Source organism: Excalfactoria chinensis, chromosome 4 (genome assembly GCF_039878825.1).
Source record: "Excalfactoria chinensis isolate bCotChi1 chromosome 4, bCotChi1.hap2, whole genome shotgun sequence".
Classification (NCBI taxonomy): Eukaryota; Metazoa; Chordata; class Aves; order Galliformes; family Phasianidae; genus Excalfactoria; species Excalfactoria chinensis.
The window spans coordinates 77913771-77937705 of record NC_092828.1 but is presented as its reverse complement, the minus strand read 5'-3'; the positions used below and the strand labels follow the sequence as shown (position 1 = coordinate 77937705).

Here is a 23935-nt window from a genome sequence, read left to right as displayed (position 1 = left end):
TAAAAAATAGTTCTTGCTTTCAAACTGCACTTATACTCCAACAATAAACACTTAAAATCAACCTGCGCTGCTTCTTGACAAAAGAACCCTAAGTTGGATATGCAGCCTAAAACCATAAAAAACAATCTCCGTATGATTTCTTTAAACTGACAACTATTCCTCTGCCACTATATATATTTTTTTCTATCTTAAAATCAGAAAAAGCAATTAAAAACTAATAATCAGTAATTAGTAATTGCAGGAACTGTGGATCCCAAAGAGATGCCCCATAGGACACCACCTGGGGAACTGATACTTTTTTGAGGGGTTATTCCAAAACTCGTGTGATGGTTACTCTGAAATCAAGCCCACAGACAGAATGCTTCTCGTGAGCACTAAGAGCACTCCACCAGCTGCATTTTGCTATGGGACCTGAGTGACACTCTGGGAATCCATGTAAAAAATGCGTCAGGAGGTAAAGGAAAAAAAAACAACATTCTTCCATCAAACCAGAAATGCCAACGTTGTTTTGAAAGTTAGGTAATAAAGCCCAGTAACTTCTGTTAATTATCAGCACGTACACGGATTATCAGTCAAATGAGATATAAGCGTGGAGCAGATAAAAATGGCAAACTGCTATAATTACAAATGACATTTTGTGCATGACTGTGTCTCAAGAATTGTTACAGAATGCTTTGAAAAAAAAAAAATAAATCATTTCTATCCACAGTCCAGAATAATATGGTCCACTGCAACAATGTACTGTGGGGCAGAAATGTCGTTTGTTCCATCTCACATTGTTTCTGTTCAATCCACTGCATCTATATTTAGTTTTATTTTTTAAAAAGGATGAATTCACTTTAGAGAACTGACAGCTTATATGAATATTTTAGTTTTGCTTTCAAGTACCAGGAAAAAAAGAAAAAAAAAGCATGGAATAAAACTCAAGCTCCAAGTTCCTCAGAATGCCAACTGAGAATAAATTCTATGTTTATTTGTATTTCATTTTGCTTGAACAACTGCTTTTCCCTTGGGTATTTATTAAAAGCATAAAAAGAATGAGCCAAATGTGCTTCTCAATAACATCCATTCAGCATTGTTGAAGCTTGTAAAATTGCACTAGCCTAGCCAAGGGGAAAAATTTACTCACTATTTAGTAAATATATATAATTTTTTCTGGTTGAGAAGATGCACTGCTTCATCTTTAAATTCTGTCTGCCCCTGCTCATCAAAGTAAGAAAAAACAGCCATTTTGTTATACATTCATAACCTCAGATAGGAAGAGATGTGATGTATATTCCCTCATTTGGTTATTCATTACTTACGGCCCAATCCTATACATGCATTTCCCATCAGGCTTACCAAAGACACAGGCAAAGTGTCCACTGATTCCATTACATAAAGAACTAGTTATAATTTTCTTCATGTCTTATTTTCTCACAGATTGCCATAAATAATCTTCTTTGACCTACATTTCAAAATATGCAGATGGAGAATGCTAGATTGGCTTAAGGGGGATTCAACCATCGGGAGTGCCTACTCTCAATGTATGGCTGGAAAAGCATTTTTATACTGCAAGTGGTACATGACAAGAGATGTCCCGTTTTGTAGCAACTAAACCAGTTAAACCCACCAAAAATGCAATGAAACAGAAGCTACCAGAGACAGTCAATGAGCACACCTCTGACGGTTCACAACCAGCAGCCAGTGCATCCCCACATCAAGTTACCACAAGGCCAAGCTGAGCCACCGCAGCTTGTCTTCACGTGCCACAGTGTCTTAAACCTGCCCTGATACCATGCAAAATGAAAAATCAAATTCCCATTATATAAAATGACTTTTTCCAGTGCAGTTGACCATCACTGTGTTTGCAGTACAGTTTCATTATGTCTTTTACAATGGAGCTTGCAGGAAAAGTTGTTCAACACTAACACTGTAGCTTGCAACTACCACTCCTAAATGGCATACATGGCCAAGAGCTGGGGCTGGTGTTTCTTGTCCACTGGTCCCCAAGAAATTACAGTTTATAGCTTGTTAGTGGAAAAAATGATGTCTTTGAGATCTAAGCCAATGTTTTCAGAAATGTCATGGATTGTCTTTATTCCTGGCATAACAAACCCCCAAAATATAATAGCAAGTAATGTGGCTATTGCCCTTAGCAGCACCATTAAACCAGGCAGTGAACTACTTCAAATGGCTGCCAGTGTTAAACATTAGTTCTGCCTTAAGTAGGTAGATTTTAACAGTCAAACATGCACGGCAGTCCATCTGAACATTAAAAGCACCTTTCAAACTTAATTTTACAGAAATGTTAATGACCAGAACAAACTATTGAAGGCAAAAAAGAAAAGTAATTATTTCACAAGATGAAAGGAAACAGTAAATTAACACTCCTGTTTTAAAAGGAGGCTCCATAATCTATCTGCTTTAAGGAAATACCATTAACTGAAGGCACTATGGATATTTCAATTAAAGTATTTATGGTTTGGGGTTTCTCTTCTCTTTTAGCCTTTAAAAACGAGGTTTGAGGCAAAAGGAAACCTGTAAATCTTTAACTGAAACACAAGTTCCAGAAATGCTTTATCAAAGTCACAACAACTGAACTGGTTCCTGATATCTATGTTATATGTCATGTGCACATATGTACATTCATTGAGAGAAAGGAGGTAAATACAAAAAAAAAGAAAAGGAACAAAGTCTCCAAAAACTATGACCTGTACATCCATACATGCCTCTAAAAGGACTAAGGAAAGCAGGAAAAATGGAACTGACTCAGAAGCATTTCTAATACACTACCAGCGTCTATGTACTTTAAAAACAATGGTTAAAAGTAAATATATCAGGGACAGCTTATTTAGTCCTACTACAACGTTAAGAAATACTTAGGAAGGAATTGGACAAAGTTTAAAAATGTTAAGCAGCTCCTTACAAAACTGAAAACATACCAAGTTTGTTACATGAGCTTTTATTCAGTGTAATTTTCAACACTATTTAAGAACAGCCATTGTCTTGCAAAGATTTTCTTACCGGATGAGTTGCAATACTGAGGCAGACTGAAAATATTTCCAAAACGCCATTCATATCTATATATATTTTTAAGATGTTAACACCATAATAGGGGTGTTTGTTATTTTCTGAGGACATGTATTTTTTTACACAGTAGAAAATGTACTTACATAAATGTGGGTCATGAAAATAATTTATTTAGCATAATCTATATAGGAACATATGTTTTTTCACTCCAAAATCAGTCACTTGCAGACTTCACATGACAAAACAGTAATGATTCTTTTGACTCATCCATGTCCACTTTGAAAATACGGCCAAATGTAACGTCTATTCAGCAAAACTGCACTGATGATTGAAGTGGCTTTATTCTTGCCTTTAATTAGTAGTCTTTCCTAAAGGATACTTTAGTAGATGAAGATTTAATACTTTGTTACATCCATACCACATTACTTGCCAGAGTACATGCAAATTTCTGCAGATGCTACATTATAACTATGCATACATATAAGACATTCATGACCTGAACATACCAGAGGTAAAGAAAAACTGTAATCCAAACCAGAAGGTTGGGAAACATGGACAAAACATTTGACAGTAAAGCCAAGTGAAGTAGTAGTTCCCTCACCCTTGTAGCACAGCTCAACAGCCTCATCTGTAAAAATATTTTCAATATCTAATTTTAAACTGCATCATGAAAACACAGAATGGCTTAATTTGGAGGCGGCATAGGCAGGGTTGCCTACAACTACTAGATTAGGCTGCCCAGGATCCCATTGAACCCAGTCCCAAATGCTTCCAGAGATCAGGCATCCACAACCTGCCTGGGCAATGCCAGCGCCTCACTCTCTGAGTAAAAAATTTCTTCCTAAGATCCAACCTAAATCTTCCCTCTTTTAGTTTAAAGCCACTTCCCTCTTGTTCTACTATATAAATGGAGTCTCTTAACTAACACCTATGGTTGATACAGGGTTATTATTCTGAGGAGATATTTGACTGCCTTAGGTATTTTGATTTGGAAATAGACACAACTCTTAAACTTACAGCAGTTTATGTTGCTTCACGTAGAAATAGGAAGTGAGGCACTTCTGGGAGTAACTGATGAACAAAATACACTATGTTGTCCAATTAAAAGAAGAACTTGAGTAAAGTGTGGAGAAATGCACTTTAGAGTGCTCCATATTGATAGGTGACAGAGCTGAGCCTGTTCTGGAAGCTCTGCAAGCTGGATGCAGTGGCTGGAAGCAACCATACAGGTGTAACCAGTGATTTCCAAAAGCAGAAAGGTAAGTCTGATGGCCAGTGACTGCCTCAAGGCCACTCCAACCATTTGGGAGATGGCTGGATTCACAGAATGACTTAGGCTAGATATGACGTCTGGAAGTCCTCCTGCCCAAACCCCTACTCAAGCAGGGCCACCTGGAGCCAAGCTGCCCAGGTCTCTGAAAAATCTGGTTGTGAAGGTATGATGGGCTTCAAGATCAGAGCACATCAGACTTTTGAAAGAAATAAGGTATGGCTAACAGTTAAGCAGCATGAAAGCGGAAGTTATGTACTCTGAAAATTAACTCTCCTTTTAATGGCCTCCATCCATTTGGAGGCATTAAGTGGGCAATTCAAAGATGAGCAACAGCTGAAGACAACTTCTTCAGGTACCACTGCATGGTAAAAACCCTTAAACCATTGTACTGGATGTACTCAGAAGCTGCCACATACAGTGCCCAGCCGAAGCTACTGACTTGCATCTCAGCCACTGAAGACCTGCATTATCTGGTACTGAGTGTGACAACACCACCACAGTCCAGCTTTCAGACAAGAATTCAGTTCTTCAAATGCATTATGGTAGTACTGTTGCTCAAAAACAACTGCATCACATATTAGGATACATATTTGTGAACCAGCAGTCCAAAATCCTAAGTTGAAGCTGCATGCAGCGAGGTATATACTTATTTAAAAATAAATGTGAAATTCACTCTTCCACAAAAGAAGCAGTGTCATGAGAAAACTCAGGCTTTAAGTTTTGTAAACGCTGCGTTTTCAATATTAGAGTGTCAGTCTTCATTCACTCTCTGACAAGGCTGTCAATCAAACAGCAATCTAGTTTTGTAAGACTTTAACCAAAGATCAAAGCAATGATACTGCTGAGTTCACATTACCTTCCTAGAGATAACTACTTGAACACTTTCATAGCACTGCATCGATATTAACTTTGCACCATTCCTTCCAAGCAAATTAAACAGCTCGAAGTCTGACAGCCCTTCTGGCTTCTGCTCTCAGACCTGATCTAAACAGAATCCCAGTCCCCATCTCTTCCACCCCTTTGGAGCTGCTACCTGGATATTGAAGTGGAGGATTGCAGGAGCTGTATTCAGTTAAACTTCCATCAATTAAAAAGAAAATGAAACATGCTACCTGTCTCCTTTGGGGAACACACTGAATGTCTTTTACTCAATAACAATAGTTGGGCAATAAAAAGATGAGTGAGCAAAATGTGGTATATCATTGTTTTGCTTTTGACTTTCGCCCAATGGCAAATGAAAGGCATCCAAAATCAATTTCAAGAAGCTAATAAATTCAGTATGTGAAAGCAGTGAAAATATAACTTTTGCAGTCTCATCATCAGGCTGATTTGTAAGCAAAGCTGGGTCCAGTTCCTGCACACTAAGTCACCCACATTTTCCATACTTTCAGCTTCATGCAGGTAATATACCATTTCTATAGGGTTTATATTTTGAAGCTAAACATATATATATATATATCTATATCTTCTTTCCACAAACATATATCCTGGTAATATCGTAATAAAAATCTGAATGCCCTAGAAAGCGTGTTGATCACTATCAGTTACTTCCTCCAGTAACAGTGGAAGAAAGGTGAAGGCTAATGCTGCACCAAGGGCATGCTTGAAGCAGAACAACTGCTTTCCACAGCTCCACGTTGCCTTCAGAACAGAGCTCTTTATGGCAGCTCGGGGAGGGGGCTGCTGTGGTTTTTATTTGCTTGTTAACTGACTGAGAAGCTTGCCAGACCATATCCATCTAGAGGCAAGTTTCCAAAGGGAAATGAATTGATGGTAATTGCAATATAATTTAAAGTACTCCTTCAGCAATGCTGAATACCTAAGACATACAGCTTCTCTCACTAGGCAATAATACAGGGGCTTCCACTTACTCCAAGCAATTACTTCAAATTTCAGTGAGAAGAAAATTCGATCCACAGTTTCTACCATGACGTAAGAGACCTTGAGGCAGGGACAAGTTCATCCCAGAGGACTCGATGCCCACTGCTCTCAGAGCTAACCAGGCCTTACCAGGGGGCTTTGTACCAGATGTGATTTTCCACTGCAATTACAAATAAACTACCTTAGAAAGGGAGGCAGCACGGCTGTATGCTGCTTGACTTGTAAGGCTAGGACTAACTCCTGTGAGAGCAGTGATGAGAGCATCACCTTTGGTTACAGTGTCAACAAACAGCAAGTCAAGGAATGCAAACAAACTGCTGTACCGGAGCCTGGGATCTACAGGTTTACACTGAATAAAGCACTATCATTTCTGAGAACAGCAGTTCCTATCTCTGACATAGCCATACTACATGATACCCTTGAATATTTCGCTCTGACCCAACGGCAGGCAGTAGCATCACAGAACGTCAACTACACTTACCTAGCTTATTTGGAAGTCATTAGCAATGTCACATTTTTTTCCATGGGATGTGTTACTTAACTGAGAAAAAAACTGTAAAAACTAAAAGAGACAGATACGTTTCTGACCTTGGAGATTTCTCAATTGAGATACAAATTTATTTTCTTTGTGTGACAAAGCACAGAAAGAGCATAGGGAGAAGAAGGACAAAAGCAGACATGGAGGAAGGAAAGCCAACCGGGTGCTCAATGGAGCCTGAATTGTGACGGTAAGAAGGGCTGGAGAATGCAACTGGGGAATGGTGGAATGTAGACTGGGGATGTCTAAATCTTAGAAAACAGCAGGTGGAGAAAACTGCAGAACAGAATTATATTTAAAGGGGAAAAATTAGAACTAGGTGAGAACAGAAGAGAGATCACACTTGGAGTGCAAAGAATTGCTTTTGTCACTTAGTTCATACTGTGAACATGTCCAGGTTGTGCCTTCCAAAGGCAGAAGCCATAGGGAAAACTGTTCTTTCTTATGTTATTTCTTCACAACAGCACCAACCTATTGGCAGCAGAGGTTCTTTGCACTATAGTCTGTTATTATGGAGTGTAGAACAAGTCTTTCCTCACACTACAGAAAGCACCATGATTATTTTTCTTGTTAGAAATAACACATCTTTTTTCTTCTGTTTTTACTCCAGAATTTTAATGGCCAGATGAGAGAGAATGAGTGCCAAAAGTTCCCAAATTTGAATTACACTACAAAGCCTTCTCCTTCTGTTCTGTATCATACCTTTTTCACCTGTTGAAGAGCAGGAAGAAAACCTTTTTTTAGTCTCAACGACCCTGTACCTAAAACAGTCTGTGCCATACTCCACAGTTTTGGCTTTCTAAAACACCTCCAGCAAAATCAGAAAATCTGAGATATGTAACCAATACTTATGTAGCACAAACACATCTTTCAGATCTCCTCTGCTGATAAAGCAGGTTAGGAATTGTGTATATCTGTCTGCGAGTCACCTTTAAAATAACGTGCTGTAGTGCACACATAGCAGTCATCTGCACTTCTCAACTCTGCTTTCATGCTCCTCTCTCCTTGACTTTCCAACCCATTGACTGTGCTGATTTCCATGTAGCAAACTATGATCAGACACTGCCCAGAGGTCCAGATTTTACCAGAATGCAAATGCAAGCCTTTCATGCCCTGGCACATAATTCCTTTTCAGCCTTTTTGCCAGACTTGGCTCAGCAGACATTGATTCTACATATTTTTAAGTATAAATTACCTACACAGACAGCCCTTCATTCCTGTAAGATTTTAAATTCAATTTCAAAATGCAAGGGTTAAGCCCCAAACTTCTTTGCATTTGCTTTTATCTTCACTAATTCCACACATTTTTTGTCTTTCCTCCTAAAATCATCTTCTGTAATGAGAGTAATTGCTTCAAATACTTATGGAGATGGCACTTGTATCAAAACACTTAAAAAAATGGGATATACTTAAATACAAGAATGCCTAACTGTAACCATAGCTAACTGTTCCTTTAGTTAAAAAGTTTTGATATTATCTCTGTCACTTATTCTTCAAAGGAAAGTAGTAATTATGAAAGTTCTGCAAATTTGCACTAATGAAGCAGAAAAATCTGCTATGACTTCTATTAATCACCATGTAAGCAAATAAATACAAAATTAAAAGTGCACATACCTTGTCTCCTCTTTTTCTGATTCTGATAGCAATTGATTTAGAATTACTTACAAGTTATTCTCAACTCTGTTACAAGTTGAGCTGGGAGTAGTAATTTTGCCACAAATCTGAACTTTCATCAATGAATTTATATTCCACAAACAGTGAAAATGAGAAGCCACTTAAATATGCCACAAACTTACACACTGAAACATCAAATAAAGGATAGAGAGAATAAATGTATGTATGAGACAGCAGAACAGAGAGGAAAAAACTTCAGAGAATCCATGCCACACATTACAACCACCACTAACACCAATGTAAGACTTCAGATGCTCACTCAGTTCCTGATGCACAAGCTCAGAAGTGCTATGCTTCCAAAACACCGCTATGCTAACTGCAGAGGAGAAGCACACTATGGTGCTAATTCTCAAGTGGTCAGCATTACACCCCCTTTTCTTCATTCTCACCCGTGCAACAGAAGACAAAATGCTGGCCCAGGGCAAGCTGTATTCAAGGTGGCCTTAAGCTACTAACAGCTCTCCAGCAGTCTCTCTTTTTATCCACAACTGCCTGAATCAAGTCCCTGCAGACACACCTCTCATTCTCCAATATGTCTTCAGTATCACAGCTGCCAAGATCAAAAGCATTGAGAGCAATAGGTGATTTTGTGTCACTGGGGACATCCCTGCCTCTTTACAGTGCCTTCTGTCCTGTGCAGTGTGACACTGTACTCACTGTACTCACAGAAGTACAGCCATAAATATCTAAACTGCAGCACAAAACACAGTTCATGGACTAAAACAAATTATTCACCTGTCCTAGAAAATCAGTTGCACTAAGCGGAGTTTAAAACACAAGGCTCAAGTCAGTCAATGTGAGATCTCACAATGGGATCTTCAGAGGAACAAAAAAAGCACTAGGATTTGAGTGTGGCTGACAGGACCCACGGATTAGGGCACCCATTAACCAAAAGCTGGTGAGGTCTTGTTCTAACTGTGAATCCACATCAATACCCCTTTCTGGTTTTTGATCTTTATCAATTGGCACTTGAAGGGAAATCCCGAGTCATTTTTTGATTACATCTTTCTTCTCTCCCCTACATCCAACATCTTGCAATTCTCAAGCAATCTCTCTAAATCCAGGGGTAAAAAAGGATGCCGTTAAAAACTGCCTTACTACAGACTGTGTTAGCACCATTATATGAAATAATTGCACTTTTGGAGATTCTAGACAGTCAATTAACCCCCAATTCACAACTCAAGTGGCAGAGCCGGCACTCAATGAATAGAGGGTAGGGGTTCAGTTCTCAATTAGGAAGAGTTTTTTTTACTTAATAGTTTAATCTTGTGGTCAATTAAATCTCCTAGCGTTGTATTAATTATTATATGAATTCCAGGCAACTTCTCATTTAAAGGTTAGTTATGGTGTATTGCAACTGGACGAGAGTCCCAGACTTCAGTTTTTCAAAGCTGAAAGCCTACTCCATCGTAAAGGGAAATCTATACTCTTTTATAAAGAAGTAAATATCTTTAAAATGTGCTTTCCCAATATGAGATTATTTAAACATCTCCTGTATTTCTATGTCGCAGGTAAGACTGCAGTTATGTCTTAGATCATTAGATCTAAATTTACTGCTGGACCACATATTCATATCAGCAGTTATATTTAAAAGTTTTTCTAAACAGGCCTTTATGGATTAATCTCATCTCCAATTGCTGAGCTTTCTTCCCTATATTGTTTGGCTTAGCAGCTTGGAGCAGCAGCTCAGTTTTCCATCTGTTAGACATATAGAGCCCATCAGTTTGTGAAGCACTTTCTTGGTATTCTTTTTGGTAGAATAAAGTCCTGGATTTCCTGAGGGAAGCAAAAGACATATGCTGATGCTCTATGGTTTCTGAGTTGCTGCAGAGATGAATTCTCCTTGGCCAGCTTTCTGTTGAGTAGGTGCTGGAATCATATAAAACACACACTTGCAAAAGAAAAAGAAAATGGTGAGTTCCCTGGCCAAATCAGTGATCTTTTTTCTACTAATTATTTTTCTTGCTCAAAATGAAGACAGTTTGTCTTTGAAAAGATTGTCTATCATTAAAAAAGAAAACTATTGGAAAGTTTTTGAAACAACTACAACAGATGTCATAGCAGTTGAAAGTACAATTAGAAAGCACAACGCCGCAGAAATAAAACTTCAAACAAAAGCGGAAGGAGTTCTTTGTGCACATCAATAATTCAGAATGATTTCAGAACTGTTTTATAGATGCAAGTGGAGCTCTTGCTGTCTATATATAAATTGAATATGGTCTTTATAGGCAAACAAAAAGGGGAATACAATCCTTTTAAATTATTTTTAGGATAATTGTTTCTGCAACAAACATCATTATTTATCAGTTTTGAAAAGAAGCCAACTGCTAACATTTGAAATGCACAAATCTTGGCACACTACACAGAAAATGGTAATCTCACCCCTTTTCAAAACCACTCTTGTATTTATTTTTCACATTTGTCAAGTTCTTATCTCAAAGCCCATGCAGTGTTACCTATTTCTATCAGAAATCATTATATTTTATTTCTAATCACCTTCTCATAGCCAATTTGGTAACTCAGGAAAGGAGACATTTATTGCCACCAGATGCTGTTACTTTCCTGCTTACTTAATGTATTACTATAAATTGAATCAACAGCCTGCAAGGCAAGGTTGCAAATTTAGTATTCCGCATTCCCAATTTCTTCCGTTAGAAACTTTCTCTTCAGAGAAACAGTATCACTTCAGTTCAAAATCTACACTGCAGCTAACTATCAGCCAGGATGTGTACACATTATGTGATGCAGGGCCATACAATAAGAGCAGAGACAGCCTGTACTAGAAGCAGGTCAGCCACACCAGCAATCAGGCTCCCACTGAGTCTACAGAACGGAGCTGCTGCTTCTGTAAAACCAAAACCCCAGACAGATTTGCGTTATGTTTAACATATGCTATAAAGGCAGTGATGTTTTACAAAATGCTAATCCTAAATGAGAGTGCAGAAAAATTACCTTGTATATTAGAGATAATTCTTGTAATTCTTACTGCAAATAAAACTATAATCTACAAGTGTCCAGTTCCTTTCATGTTTTCATCAGCAGCACTGCATATACAGAAGTCAGTAATGAATTACCTCCTGAACATTAACACTCTCTCAGTACCTCATTGAATAGGTTTTGAAAATTTAAGCCTTTTTTTAAATTATTTTTTTATTTTTTGTACAAAGAAACAAAGGAATTAAGGCACTGTGAAATTATTACTACTATTATTATTACTGGTTTTGTTGTTTCAAATTTGCAATAATATTGTGCTTTCCTTAAGATATATAACTTAGAGAAAAATCAGTTAAAATACACTCTTTTTCATAGAGTAATTCCGCAGTTCTCCTTTCCATCTAAATCCCTTCTGCCTGTAATGCCCTAGGCTATATGACAATAATGTCAAAAGTCAAACAGTAATGCTGACGACTCCTCCTTTAGTATGTGAATTTTGACACACTTTTGCCTGGAGGGCACTCTCATTACAATCACTTTCTAGATTTTAAAGCTAGGAGAAAGCAACACAACCATAGTAAATAGAATCATATATCCTAATTGACAGCATCTAAAACGTCTCCAAAGGCTACAGGTATAGTGTGTATAGGCTTTACACACTATTTTCTGTGCAACTCACATTTTCTGACTTCTGTGAACAGACGTGTACACATACACATCCCATTTTCTGCTCCAGCTGAACCCATCACCAGGGATGCTCCTGCCTCCAACATACCCTACATCAAAAAAGCATCTCTGACCATACCAGAAGAAGCACTCCACTCAACTGTTATTAAAAATTTTGCTGTGGTGTAACCCTTCACTGACAACACACATAAATAAGCCATGGGATATGTCAGCAAATTCACACAAGTCAAATTCAGCAATCTGAGTACCGTACAGCATCACAGGTGATGGCTCAAATAGGCTGATTCAAAACTATACAATGTTTTATAGATCAGAACATTTCAAAACATACCTGGAAGCAGGATTTTATTTATTAAATTACTTGCTACATTCTGTCATGCTCTGTCAGTTAGAACAAAATCCTGCTTCGGAAACTACTGTCACACTGGCTCCAAAATAAAAGAACAAATATATCTATTGTTATTTTCAGAGCAATGTGCAATGGCCACACACAAACAAAGGGTGCACCGGAGGATTCTGGTACTGGGATAACCACTGCCTTTTTGGCTTTCTGCTTATTTGCCTTGAATTTCAGACTCATGGTAAATTAAGAAGATAAGGAAGTCTGGGTACTAACAATCAAACCTTTCGGAAAAAATCGTCTATTTTAACAGTTCTCATCAACATTAAGTACTAGAAATATGTCACAAGTCAGTATGGCTTAGAAGCCCAACTCTAGTTTCAAAAGTGACTCAGATAGCAATGGGCTGATTTTCAAGAGTATTCAGGAAAAAATACAATTACAGAAATACAAGTGATGTCCCAAATACCTTTGTAAGTCTGGTCTGCCATTCAAAAACTAGAATGGCTGGCTTAATGCTGAGCACAGATATCAATGAAGCATTGATGAGATACCTAAAAACATCAAAAGCCAATCTCACAGCTGTGTGTAGTCTTGAATTTTATTCCCAAGATGCCTCTAAGAAACTTAACCTGGATCCTATTATACTGATTGCTTATTACTGCGGTCTTCCAGTCTCTTAGGTGTAATGCTTAATTTCCAAAGGACAGCTGATAATATTAAAAAGCTACCAATTGAACTACCCATCCCAGCAATGAATACAGCGATATATAAACACATAAATAAATATCTAATAAAGGAAACAGTAAGGTAATGGTGCTCCCCACCCCAACAATCAAACATGAAATCTGATTTCCTTGAAATTACAGCCTGAGCTGGCTGTGGTCCAGACCTCCTCATGTTCTGCAGCCCCAGTGGCTTCTGAGTTCAGTGTATGGGTCACATCAGCTCTGCAAACAAGATATCAAGTAACTTCAATGCAACACGTGGAATATAATGAAGAACACGCTTATTCCAGATTCATGGCTCAAGAGGACAATCTCCTTTTTCCAATTCCAATCCTATGGTTTGTTTACAACGTACTTATTACCTTTTACATCAAGAGTAATTATTCTAACTTGGCATGTACACTAATACTTTGTAGATGCACACAAATGTATGATTTTATTCTCAGCTTTCTGACCATCAGAAACCTCTGGGCAGCAAGTCCTCTTAACTGCCACTTTCATGTGACTGTTAGACAGAAGGCAGGCACCGTGCTAATACTTAAGATGCTCAAAAGAAAAGAGTTAGAAAACAACAGCAACAACAAAACAAACAAACAACACCAACCAACCAACAAAACTGAAATCTGAACATGTAAAAGAGTGCTACAGAAAACACCACTTGCATGTACAAGGAACACTCAGGTACACTCCAGGGCTTCCCAGAACACATGCTTTCATAGGGCTGCTGGCCAGGAGCACAGGCATGAAGGGCATCCCTCTGCACGTACCAGCAGCTGGCTCGAGCTGTCCTCCAGAGAACAGGTTATGAAGCAAAGCCCATGGATGCTGTAAGGGTGGGATTTGCTCTTTGACAGCAGGGGCACATACTGCTGTCATAATCAAGAGCACTTCTGGTCCATTCTTGACTGAAACAAAGGCTCTGGAGCCAGTGCCACAGCTGTGTCTGTGTCACTCTGTACTTCACTGATAGGCAATGACCCTCTAAAGCTAACATAAGAAAACTAAAGCTTAGCTCACTATCAGTAACCCTTAGAAAATAAACCTATGGTTTATAAGGTGCAGTTTTTATGAATATCCCGGAGGCCTTTTTCAGACACAAATATTGCAAATATTTCACAATAAACAAAACACTTTGTTATTAATTTACATTTCTGTCAGCTCACTTGCTTAGGCTTAAATCAAATGCATGAAACATGCCAAAACCTTCTTTTTTTATAACAGAAACCTATATTAAAAGCAGCAATTGCTGGCTTCTAAGCAGTTTCCTAGTTAACAAGAGTGTTTGATCACAGTCTTTGTTGTCCGTGCTAGAAATGACATGTTTTTCAGAAACGTGTACTGCTTGTACAAGCCAAAATTTCAAGCAGTGACAGCCTAAGACTTACTGATGAATTCAACCTGAGAAGAACCTGTATGTACTCATGGTTACATGCTTGGGCACACAAATGCACAATCAATCAGGATTTTGCAGGAGCAGTGTGGCACCATGGCTGGCTCAGAGCACAGGTAGGTGGAGGCTGAGCCTGCATCAGTGTCTTCCCACAGATCTTAAAGATTGCTATAATGTAAGAAAGCCTTTCAGCAATCTTTCTGAATGCATGTTTTTCAAGTCTTACTGCTCTTAATGAGGATTGAAGGCAAACTTATTAAATTACTCGCAGACATTAAGAGCGTCACCAACTGCAGTTTTGAGGTTAATGACCTTGCATCAGAAATATTACAATCCAGAGAATTCAAAGGGTCAGTTCTAATACAAGTGTTAACTCTAAGGGAGATTACTGGGCCTAACGCAAAAGCCATCAGGTGACATTCAACAATTTACCTCCCTTATGCCTTTCCTATCTGCTACAGCTCAGTAAGATGGACCTATAGAAAACTCACTTCACAGTTCTGGAGGAAAAGTGGAAGCAGTGATGTGAAGAGATAACTCTGACTTTGGAGAGAAGCTTCCTGTAAATATGCCACATTATTCCATTCTTTTTCACCCATTTTATTCCATGAAGCTATATTAAATTGCTTACAAAAATTTGGTCCGAAGCCTTCCAAGAAAAGAGAATTTCTGTCTTTCAGCACTTTCATCTTGACTCAGTGTTTGTAGTGTTTAGACAGTAATACATTAAAGCCACAGAAATCTAATAAATAAAACATATCAATAAATTATATATCAATGTAAGAAATTGTTTTGGTCCATATGGCAATATAATTATGAAGCAGTTATTTTACCCTTCAGAAAAAGAAAAAAAATGGCATGGTTTAAAATGATTTTGAAAATCAAGAACATTTGTTTAGTTATGAGACTCAATACAAACTTAATGTAAAAGATGCAACCTTAGAATATCTCACTATTTTCTCTTGAGTAACTACTCAGCCTTGTACCTACAAATACTTTAGCAATGGTTAAATGCAGTTTTAACATGAGTCTACACACTGAAAAAGTTAGAACTCTCCTATTATTTTCTATTTATATATACTGTGAATCAAAGTATTAATACAAGTTTGCCTTCGTTTCACGGCTTGGGGTTTTTTTGTTCAGTTCATTTTGGTTTTCTGACTGACTGATGAAAGATCCCATTTACTCTTAGGCCCCCATTTTGTCAGTTGTCAGCTCACTTGCAGGTTAAATTTAACAACAAGAACTTGCAGAAAAAGCCTTCACTCAGAACAGAGCGCTGAGTTTGTTACCCTTCAGAATTCAAAGAGGACAGAACATATAAAAATATCTCTGAGTTTTCTAGTGAATATTTGTACAATACACGTCACTTGAGATTTTTGGAAGAAGAAACCCTTATAACCTTTAAACTTTAAACTCATGTACTACTGCATCCACTACTTATTAAATAACTCCTGGGTCTATCATGTCGCACTTGGACACCAAAAGGAACACGAATTCACTTCTAATTTGGGAAGTTTTCCATGTATCTCAAGAGAAGATCTGTAAGCACATTCCTAAGGAAAACTGCTTATTTGTCATTATATCTTTAACATGTAAGTACTGAAATGTCAAAGAAACAGCATGGTGAACATTTGAAGTGTTGGCACCTCTCGTACACTTTCTATACACGATTCATGTTACAGCTTTGTAATCTTAGTTCCCTTCCTTATTCCTTGCACTCTCCATCTGGATGATTTCACATTAATTGTCAGAAAAGTCCTCTCTCTAGAGGACACCCCCCACTTGGGCCTGTTGGTGTTTCAGGTGTTGTGCACCTGCTCTTTCCCCTCTCCTCACATCATGAGTAACCTAGTCCTTTGGCACTGATTAATTTAAACAGCATTTTTCCACTAATGAAATACAATAAATAGATACAGTTATTCTTTCATTAATGTAATATATGGCCATCTAAAAATATTTCACTCAGCTGACAGAAATGATGCAACATTCCAATTTCCTTGAAGTAATAAATGGGAAGGTGCACTTCAATAAAATGAAAAAGAATAGCTGCCAGATGCAGCTTTGGAGGCTACCAGAAATCTGAGACAGTCACGGGATGCAGACTTGTGCAGCCAGGCTAAAGGAGACAATATGGACACTGAGCAGCGTGGAGAGATTCAGAGCAAATCACTTTCTCAGCAAATACAGTCTTCATTTCTGCTGAAAGAGCACTTGAACAACGGCTAAGTGAGAAGAAATCCGTCATCTGCAGACTTCTCCTATGAATTTTTACTCTGGTTCACTTGGGGGGAATGCAACTTCTGCTCCCTAACACCCGTGTTAAAACATGTCAAGTTTCTCTGGGGCCTGCTTGCCTCCTGCTGAATCAGAGCAGAGAGGCAGGGCTGGCATGTACTCATGTCACATCAAGCTCAGGTACGTCACTGCCCTGGGTGGCACAGCATTTGCATTGCCTACGGGTATATACCACTCCTGCCTAGGATAATAACCACTGCCATTGGCTGGGGGAGCTATGGCCCAAAATACCAGACTGAAGCCAAACTCTGCTCACACTGAAGACATCACAAACATTTCCATTGATTTCACTGTGGCAAGAGCTGGGGTGGTGTCTTTTTTTTTCCATCCTATATGAAGAATTATAAATATTTTTGTCATACAGTCATATGGAATAATTGTACCTGAAATTAAATCCTACTGGCAGGTATGGCCAAGCTCTTTTCTGGTTCATTTAACCTTCCTAATGCCAGACTTCATATAGAGGCTTCTATAAAGCCTACATAATACTTTGTCAAACACAATCCTTTCCCCTACAATAGAGATTTTTTTTTAAGGATAAATACTGAAGCAGGCAAATTTAAAATTGAATTACTGTGAGGAATCAGGCAGGTAAAATGCTGCTACTCAAAAACAGAAATAGCAAGTAAGCAAAATCAGGATGAAATTGTGTTTACGCTTCTGTAACATTTGGGGCTTTACTCTGTGGGGAATTCTCTGCTTCCTTTCATTCGCAATTTCAAAATACAGTACAGATTATCCTTCATATGGCTTTCACTCATACCCTGACATGAATGTACAGGCAGGATGCCTGTGCAGACCTGTGAATATGTCTGATTTAGTTGTTTGACCATACTTCCTAAGAAGATGCTGAAAGGATGTGGAGTAACTGAGATTTAATGGCACTGCTTCTTCAACAAGCATAAAGACATGGTCTGTAACCAACCTCTGACCCTGCTGAGATGAGACAGCCTTTAATTCTGTAAATTCTGTCCCACCAACACACACAAGCAGCTCAACATAATTAAAACAATTTCATATTAACTGCGTTGTCAAGAAGAACTTCAGCTATATTCTCTTCAGCTCCAATTACCTTGAAATTAGTTTGATTAGAACAAACTGACATGTTTTTGTCTGGTGCTGAGATCACTTTCAATGGCATAAGGAAAACAAAATTGTGTATCCTGAGGAATATAACAGCAGTGCTTACAATAATCACAATAAGTTTTATTGTTTTTTATGCTAAGCTTTCATATGGGTAATACTACTGCTAAGTTTTAGTTACTTCATTTTCATTTGTTGCTATCTTAATTGTTACAAACTGCTCAGATATGCAGTTCTAACAAGGTGTGTTACAAAAACATGCTTAATATATGCCTTCAATAATTTCTTTGTTGTCTGAAAACTTTTAACTTACAGCAAAGCTGGCATTTTATGGCTTGCAGAGCTATAAATCATTTTTAAAATCATGATGATATTACTCAAAGCAGATGTGAAAACATATGTTTGCCACGGTTGTATAAACTGCTTACTTGTCATGCTTAATAAATGTTGATACTTTTATTTTAACTACATTCCTTCTTAATAACTTTGCAAATCTTTTCCATGGTAAATATACTTTGCCTTAGTGAAAGCAATGTCAGGTTTTGAAAAATAAACCTTGTATACAAATTACATATATATTTTTCGCTGAGCAACCCAGCACACATCACACTCTTCAGTGACTGTCCACATCTGAACATGAAAATTGTTCCAACACATTTGAGGTGCACCAGAGGCCAAGAGTTATGCAGAAGAGAATACTACTGCTACCAGGAACAAAATACAAACTGGAGAGGTAAAAATCCTTGAAGAGTAGTAACACTTATATAGGGTGACAAGCTGGGGACTTTCAGAAGGAAAATACGGACTGTATCTCCTACTGGTGCAGTCCACCATTACAGGGTGCTCGTATTTCTATAAAACAGAGATTCCTAAAGGAGATACACTACAGGTCCATCACAGTGCCCACTGTGAAATTCCATGATTGCATGGAATCACCTTCAAACTGCTGGATGTACACTGTTAATGCTTTTATAACTTTGACATTTGTCCCATGATAAGTCAAAAGGTTTCAGCTATGGAGCCACGGGATTACATGAAAATAGTATCTTCACATGCCAAAACACCAACTACTTGCTAGTTCTCAGTGACAAACTTGACCTGCGCAGAGCAAGCATAAAACTGGATGCTTGGTTTTGTCCTCTAAACAATAACTCTAATTTCTTATGATTCTGAAGCACTTAAAATATTTTAGCTGACAAGAGGACAATCTCTGAATACTGAGTTTCATTCTAAAAATCACATAAGTGCAACTCAAAGTAACACATGTATAAAAACACAGGGGAGAATGTTCAACTGAAGAAAATAACACTGCACAAAACCACAGACCAGAGATGGACAAACCCATATAACATTAATCTCAATGTGGCTTACAGTACGCAAAATGTTGCTGGCAGATCTTTGTTGTGATAGCAAGGAATGCTCAATGATTGCAGGAATGTAGGAACTGGTGTCGTGGGTGGGTTTAGGTAATTTTCACACTTCTGGATTTCTAAGTTATCTTTCCTGACTTTTAAACAGTACTTCCCTTCATCTGCTCCTAGTGATAGACCTGCTACTACCAATAACTACACGATTCACATCTTTGAACCCTAGAGGATATTGAATTATTTCACTGAAAAATAATTTAAAATGTGTCAAGAAACCACACACGGTTTAAAAAATTAAAATCAACTATATTTTCAGCTTTACACTAAATATTAATCTCTGTAATTGTAACAGAATTTTTTATTGCTGTTTTTTGTTTTAATTTCAGGTACAAAGGCATAGTTGATGATAGCTCTTTAGCCTCTGGCGCTGTCTGTAAATGCCAAATGAAGTCAAGAGGGAAGGATTTAAGCAAAATGTTCTGGCCAGAAGATTATCTTAAAATGGTACATATGGGCTTTTATGGGGCTCATGCCTGGAGAAACCAAAGAACAGAAAATAGCTTCTGCTTTCCAGAAGAACTGTGAGTAAGAAACCATGAAGAAGTTTTAGACCCTTCCTTTTCATGACTGGATCAGTCACAGATGTCTACAGAGTAGGGCCCATCTTACAATTAGGTGGCTGTCATTTTCATGAGTCTACTCAAATCACTGTATAGAACTCTGGAATCACAAAGCATATGGAGCCTCCACATTATTACTTATTTTCTTTTTACTTGAGTACCTCCTAAAATTGCCAATAGCTAGCATTTTAGTTTACTCTGAAAATAAAACAAGTATATAGGGAGTGCAATCATTTACACAGGCCTAAGATTTATGGGTTTGTCTTACTTTAATACATAACCTAAAATCAGCTTAATCAAAATATAAATCAGTTTGAGCTTTCGTTTATTGTAACACAATCACATTTACATTAGACTTACAACTACATCTAGCCCACAATGTCTCCTCCTTGGGACACTTCCTTCTCTTTTCCTTCCTTCTTAAAACTTTAATATCTTCCTATCCCTCCATTCTGCAACACCTTTTCTAGAGTTCACACTTACCTTCAGCTGTGTTTTGTTTCTTCCTCTACACATCACTTCTTTTGTGCAGGTACTCATTTTGTATGGCATTCTGTATATACTGCCAGAATAAACTTTGTCTAGCAATATGACTGATTATTATTTTTATTTTAGCTTTATTTACAAGGAAAAAAAATGCCATCTTCCTCCTCCATGTGCAGCTGCAGATTCCACATCTCTCTCTAGCTGTGTCCCAGGGCTTACCTGCATACACCAACATATTAACTTTCTCCAGCTCCCACTAATCAATGCAAGAGCAGAGGAGGCACTTTCCTGCCTACAGGACAAACACTATAGGCCAAACATCACCTCTTCCCTTCCTTGCCTCTTATGAGATCAGGCAGTAGTATTAGACATGAAAAATGGCTTATTTCCCTCACTTACTTATGAACCAGTATTAGAGTAGCATGCACACACACCTACTGGAGGAAAAGAAACAATACCATGTGACTACGCAAATAGTTGCTAGTAGCTGCATAAATAACTAAGAAAAAGAATGGCAAAATATTACTCCCATACGATACAAATAGAGAGAAGCAAAGACCTGTTTACTCCTCCTAAGAAGAATGTGATCTAAATCCAGTGGATACATTATTCATTGCAATTAGGCACTTGGCTTTCTTAGATTTATAGTATTATGCAGAATACTAAAAAAGAGAATAAAACATGTAAGTGTAATTGAATGCCTGAGATAGAAAGAAGTGTAGCGATACCTTTCTCCTTTTGCATTTTTTTTAGGCTTGTCCCGGTTTCTTGATCAATGAGCTCTCCTTCCCTGCTGTTGGTCAACATAGCTAAAAAAATGAGAGTGCACAGCTATATAACAACTGTCATTAAAAAAGCATCAAAAGAGGAAAGCAGTAAATTATACTTTTTTTTTCTTATTTTCATTTTAACATTTTTTCATGCAAGTTTTAAAGCAGCTGACCACATCCATTGTCCATAAAGCTCCTAATTCAGCAATTATAACATGAAATATGTGGCTGAAGCAACTTCGCACAACTTGATTAAAAAAAAGATACTAAGACAGAACTAAAACTACTGAGAATGATCTGATTTCTTAGAAGCAGTTCAAATAAAAAAATTAGAAAAGTACTTCACAGAAATCATTTTGGGGAAAAATGCACTTAAATAAAGCAAAAGACGTGTCGGTAATTATCTGTAAAGCAACAGGCACAATAAAAAAGCACGGATGCACAGACAATAACCCAAACCAATGGATGAAAAGGAAAAAAAAACATACTTCATAGTGTTAAAAAAAATTCTTAACATCTACAAAATCAGCGAGACATGTTCAGTTCATGATTTCAGGATGCCTATTTTCTTTGTTCCCTTCTATGCAATTAACCAATTACAGACTTTAGTATTTCTGTAATAAGACTTGTGAAAAACTTGAAGAACTTTCACTACTCCTTCTGGAGCTCAGAGGATAGCATTGTACACTATCATCATCAATAAAACCAGTTACATTAGCCTTCAAAAGCTACAATAAGGGAATGGAAATCCCTTTTTCATTGTTACTAAGGGAAGCCCTATTTTACATACATGGAAGCTGAAGGGCATCTTTCTTGTTCTTCCCTTGTGTATGCTGTGTTTTGTCAAAAATTTATATTGATTAGTTTGTCTACTGTCAACAGAAGTATGTATTGCAATGGTGCTGTAGCATGGCCCATAGCAAAAACTCCAAAATCCCAGCCAGCTGCTGAGCAGTAATTTGAAGGAAGTGAAGCTCAGTGACTGCCACAAACTGCACTGCTTCTGTAGTTTAAATCTAGCTCAGCAACGTCTTCATAGGCTGTAATTTCTGTGAAGACAACAGCGTTGACACACATGGATGTAAGTAAGATACTAGCTGACTTGCCCTAGATGCCTCCGGGAAGCACCAAGAATAGGATCCAAATTTCCTCCAGTCTGTATTTGCATTTTAAACACAAGATCAATAATGTACAGACTGAAAATTGTTCTTGAGAGAACAAAAACAAAAAAAACCAAAAAGCTCTCAGCTTCATGGCAGTGAGTGAATATCTGGGCAAGAGGACGTATTTTATAGTGTAAAAGTTGTCATAGGTGTGTTTTCATAGGATTTGAAACATATCCTGCTGTTTTTCAACTCCAGGTGGTTTCAGAGTCACTTTCTCAAGCTAGCATGCAAGATCACACCATAGAAAGGATGGCATCTTCTGTACACGGGCAGATACAGGCAAAGAATGAGAGGCTGGGCTCTGTATAGTGTTGAATATAATACAACATTCTGTGGTGAGGAACTTTCTGGTCATTTTTGTGGGATTTTTTTGTACATTTCTTTCTGTTTTTTGAGAAATGGGGGCTTTCCTGAGTTTCCCAGTAAATAAGTATTTGCTTCAATAAACAGCTATAATTTGTGAGCAATTGCAATGGGGAGTGAGGCTGCAGAGCACTAACCAATTCTGTCTGGTGTGTTGTCCAGCTGGGAAGGAGAGCTGGACACGCTGCTGCTCTGATGAGAGGAAGCATGGCTCCCAGGCCGCTGACTGTCTTCTAGGGATGGAGCTGGAGAAGGGCTGTCTTGAATCCTTTCCTTGAAACAGAAATAAAACAAGGTCTGTGCAATTTGATTAATGAACTTCACTGAATTTCAATTTAAAAAAAAAAAAAAAAAAGTGGATAAAATAACAATAACAAATAGTCTTTCCATGATAAACAGAGAACTGAATTCAGATCAAAAGAGTAGTATAGTCTTGAAAACTCAAAAAGAATATTGTCTTCTACATACAATGCATCTAAGCACAGTTTTTCATCCTTAGTGTCATTACCACCTTTTTTTTTCTCATTCATAAATCTTAACTTTTTTGTACATGGGAATATAGAGAATATTTTTTCACATGGTTTGTACAAACTATGTACAAACTGCCCCTCTCCCTTTAAAACCCACCACTACAATTACACTGTAATCTGGTGAAGTTTTCTCAAAGGAACTTGGCAGGTCTTCTGCCTTTGTAATCTATTTCAGATTTTTCAGTAAGAGTATGCAATCTGGCTACTCGGTGGCAATTTTCCATGTGCTTCTGAAAATATGCTCAATAGCATCCAAACTTCTAATGCAGTTTTTGCTAGATACTAGGCTGAATCAATACTGTAGCTTTAGGAAGAGAACACTAGATTCTCATAGTTTCTCCATGACCAATAGCTAGCATAATTGCTTCTGTTCATAACCTACTGAGGCAATTCATTAATAACACTGGCAGCAGGATCGACATTTTAAGAATACTGTTACCCATTATAACCATCTCTCTAAAGCACACTCATCTTCATATTTACAGACACATATGAGAATGATGGAGAACAATGCAAGAAGTATGTGAGAGTGGATATTTCTAATAGCAAGGGGTGGTATTTGTCTATTCCAACCCCACCAGTCAAAAATGCAGTAATGAATGTGTTTTTAATAGGATAGTTATTGTACATTAAATAACTGAGCTTCAAAATCATGTAACAGATGTGTACCTATTACATAGCTGTTAATCCTCAATGGAATGGTTCTCACTAAATGTCTCTTATTTAATGAACATACAATAATGAATAAATCTTGAAGGGAGACTATTAACTGCAGTATTTCTGAACGTTAATTAA

At 37.7% G+C, this 23935-nt stretch overlaps 1 protein-coding gene across 8 annotated transcripts in view; it reads right to left on the bottom strand.

The window, feature by feature from the left end:
- DACH2 (dachshund family transcription factor 2) overlaps positions 1-23935 on the bottom strand; it is a 259076-nt gene that overhangs the window by 28492 nt on the left and 206649 nt on the right. For all 8 annotated transcript variants that reach the window (XM_072336231.1, XM_072336233.1, XM_072336234.1 and 5 more), the window contains 2 exons: positions 22748-22883; positions 21040-21120 (listed from right to left, as the gene is read on the bottom strand). In XM_072336231.1, the coding sequence (XP_072192332.1) occupies positions 21040-21120; positions 22748-22883 (217 nt within the window). The remainder of the gene's footprint in view (positions 1-21039; positions 21121-22747; positions 22884-23935) is intronic.